This window comes from Gossypium hirsutum, chromosome D09 (assembly GCF_007990345.1).
Source record: "Gossypium hirsutum isolate 1008001.06 chromosome D09, Gossypium_hirsutum_v2.1, whole genome shotgun sequence".
Classification (NCBI taxonomy): domain Eukaryota; kingdom Viridiplantae; phylum Streptophyta; class Magnoliopsida; order Malvales; family Malvaceae; genus Gossypium; species Gossypium hirsutum.
Window position 1 is genome coordinate 25,289,522 of NC_053445.1, and position 1,972 is coordinate 25,291,493.

At 34.3% G+C, this 1,972-nt stretch overlaps 1 protein-coding gene across 1 annotated transcript; it reads right to left on the reverse strand.

Moving 5' to 3' along the window:
• Positions 1 to 595: 595 nt before the first annotated feature.
• LOC107892028 (LOB domain-containing protein 40) lies at positions 596 to 1,764 on the reverse strand. The gene is made up of 2 exons (XM_016816995.2): positions 1,351 to 1,764; positions 596 to 1,265 (listed from the first exon to the last, which is right to left on the reverse strand). The coding sequence occupies exons 1-2, from the start codon at positions 1,538 to 1,540 to the stop codon at positions 736 to 738; spliced, it is 720 nt and encodes a 239-aa protein (XP_016672484.1). The 5' UTR covers positions 1,541 to 1,764; the 3' UTR covers positions 596 to 735.
• Between the last annotated feature and the right edge of the window lie 208 nt (positions 1,765 to 1,972).

Below are 1,972 nucleotides of genomic sequence, written 5' to 3' on the forward strand. Positions count from 1 at the left end.
CGTAAATTCAAACATACCTTAAAACTATAATCATGTCTATTTCAAGCACGGACAAAAATAAATCAACAAACCCTTAATTTCCAACCGCAAGAAAAAAATAATTTTTACTAAAGTGAAAATTCGTCAGGCGCGTCTTCCGTTCTATCTCCAAAAACAACGTAATTCAATAAATTTTTAAAAAAATTAGTGTAGTTTCTCAAATAATTTTTTCCCTGCATATTCTTATAATTTATCCCATATTTATATATAGAAATTCTATCTATTTAATTAAAAAAACTTGGATTTTATTATTTTTAATTTAGCTGTATATATTCAATGATTTTATTTATCACGTTGGGATTTATTTAATTTATTCATATATATTCAAAGATATCATAAATTAATTTATTAATATTACTTTTATTATTATGAGATAATAATATTAATAAATTATTTTTAATGTTAACAAAATATTTTCTAGTTCCAACTTAAAATTATATAATTTTTTATGCTTTATTATTTGAAAACGATATAGGTGTGTAATTTAATTTTAATTAAAAAAATTAAAACCGGAATCGATACAACATAAAACGATTCACAGCGTGGGGAGTTTGAATGTAACAAATAAACGACTTTTATAATTTTTCTTCTCAAAAACAAAACAAACTTGTATAACTTTTCAACACTTTTCCTCTTCAAGCTATTTACCACAAATCTAACTCTCTAACTTTAATATTTCCTGTAAACGCTAAAAACCTAACATAAACCCTCTACTCGGCCTCCACACGTGGCATCGCCACCGCCGTTGATATTATTCCCTCTCTTCTTTGTCCTGGGTTCCAACCCTAATGTCAACTCCAACTCCAAATCACTCCCATTGCCTAACTCGTCACCCTTAGCCAACGAACACTCCACCGTCTCCACCGATAAGCACTCACCTTCCCAACTATCTCCTCCCTTACTCACCGGTTCAAAAACAACCTCCTCCAGCTTCGGCTTCGGTTTTGAAGCTGACCGCTTGAACCGTCCCTGGGACTTAACTTTGCGAAGCCCATCATCGGATTTCTTGTCTTTTGAAACGTGTCGAATGTCAAAGGAGGATTTAAGCTGCGGGCACTTGGAAGCCGACAATTCAGAAGGAACTTGTTTAATCGGCGACCCGTTTAAAACCGCGTCGACGGCTGCTTCACACAGATGCCAGTTCCCGGAGCACATCAACCCGACCGAACCATGAGCTGGGTCCACTATCCGACCGCATGCTTCGTACAGCAATGATTTAAAAACTCCTGTTACCCAAAAAAGGACATTTAACCATTTTGCCTTTGATAAAAACAGAAAAAAAAAATCTTTTTAGATTAGATAGAAGAATACCAGGACGGAGATTCTGAGGGCCAGCACCAATAAGATTAATAAGACCAGCACGGCCGTAGAATTTAGCAAGGAAAAGGGTGGCATTGGCTTGGGATTGAGCGTTAGGAATCCATTGGAGACAAGGTCTTATAGTGCAGCTTTCAGTACAGCCTTTGCGAAGGACTCGACAACCGTTGCAACTCATCCGCATGAATGAATATGTTAAGAAAGATTAATTTGGTTGGAAGATGGAAGAGTATTATAACCGAAGTAGTGTTTGATTGAAACTTGGAAAAAAAGAAAAGAGAAGGTTATTTAAATGGAGTTGGGGACGTGGGATTGTTTCGTTGAAAAGAGTGGGGAGGGTGGTGCAGTGGTTTCCAAACAAACAGGTGATTGACTGACTTTTGTGGGTTTTGGGCAAGTGGGCAAACAATAATGGTTGAATCTTCATTTGCTTCTTTATCTTCTTTCCTGTGCTTCCATATTTGCCCATTTATTTTGTTAATTTTACATTTATATTCTAAATAATATGATTTTATAATTTATCAAATAACACCTAAATTTCTAATAAAATTTTCTTTTAAATTTTAAATTTACTTCAAAATTAAAGGATGGTAAATTTCACCAATTAAAAAATATA

Coding starts and splice junctions, on each gene's coding strand:
- LOC107892028 (XM_016816995.2), bottom strand. CDS start 1,540: ATGCGGATGAGTTGCAACGGTTGTCGAGTCCTTCGCAAAGGCTGTACT. Junction 1,266..1,350: donor CCCTCAGAATCTCCGTCCTG/GTATTCTTCTAT, acceptor TTTGGGTAACAG/GAGTTTTTAAATCATTGCTG.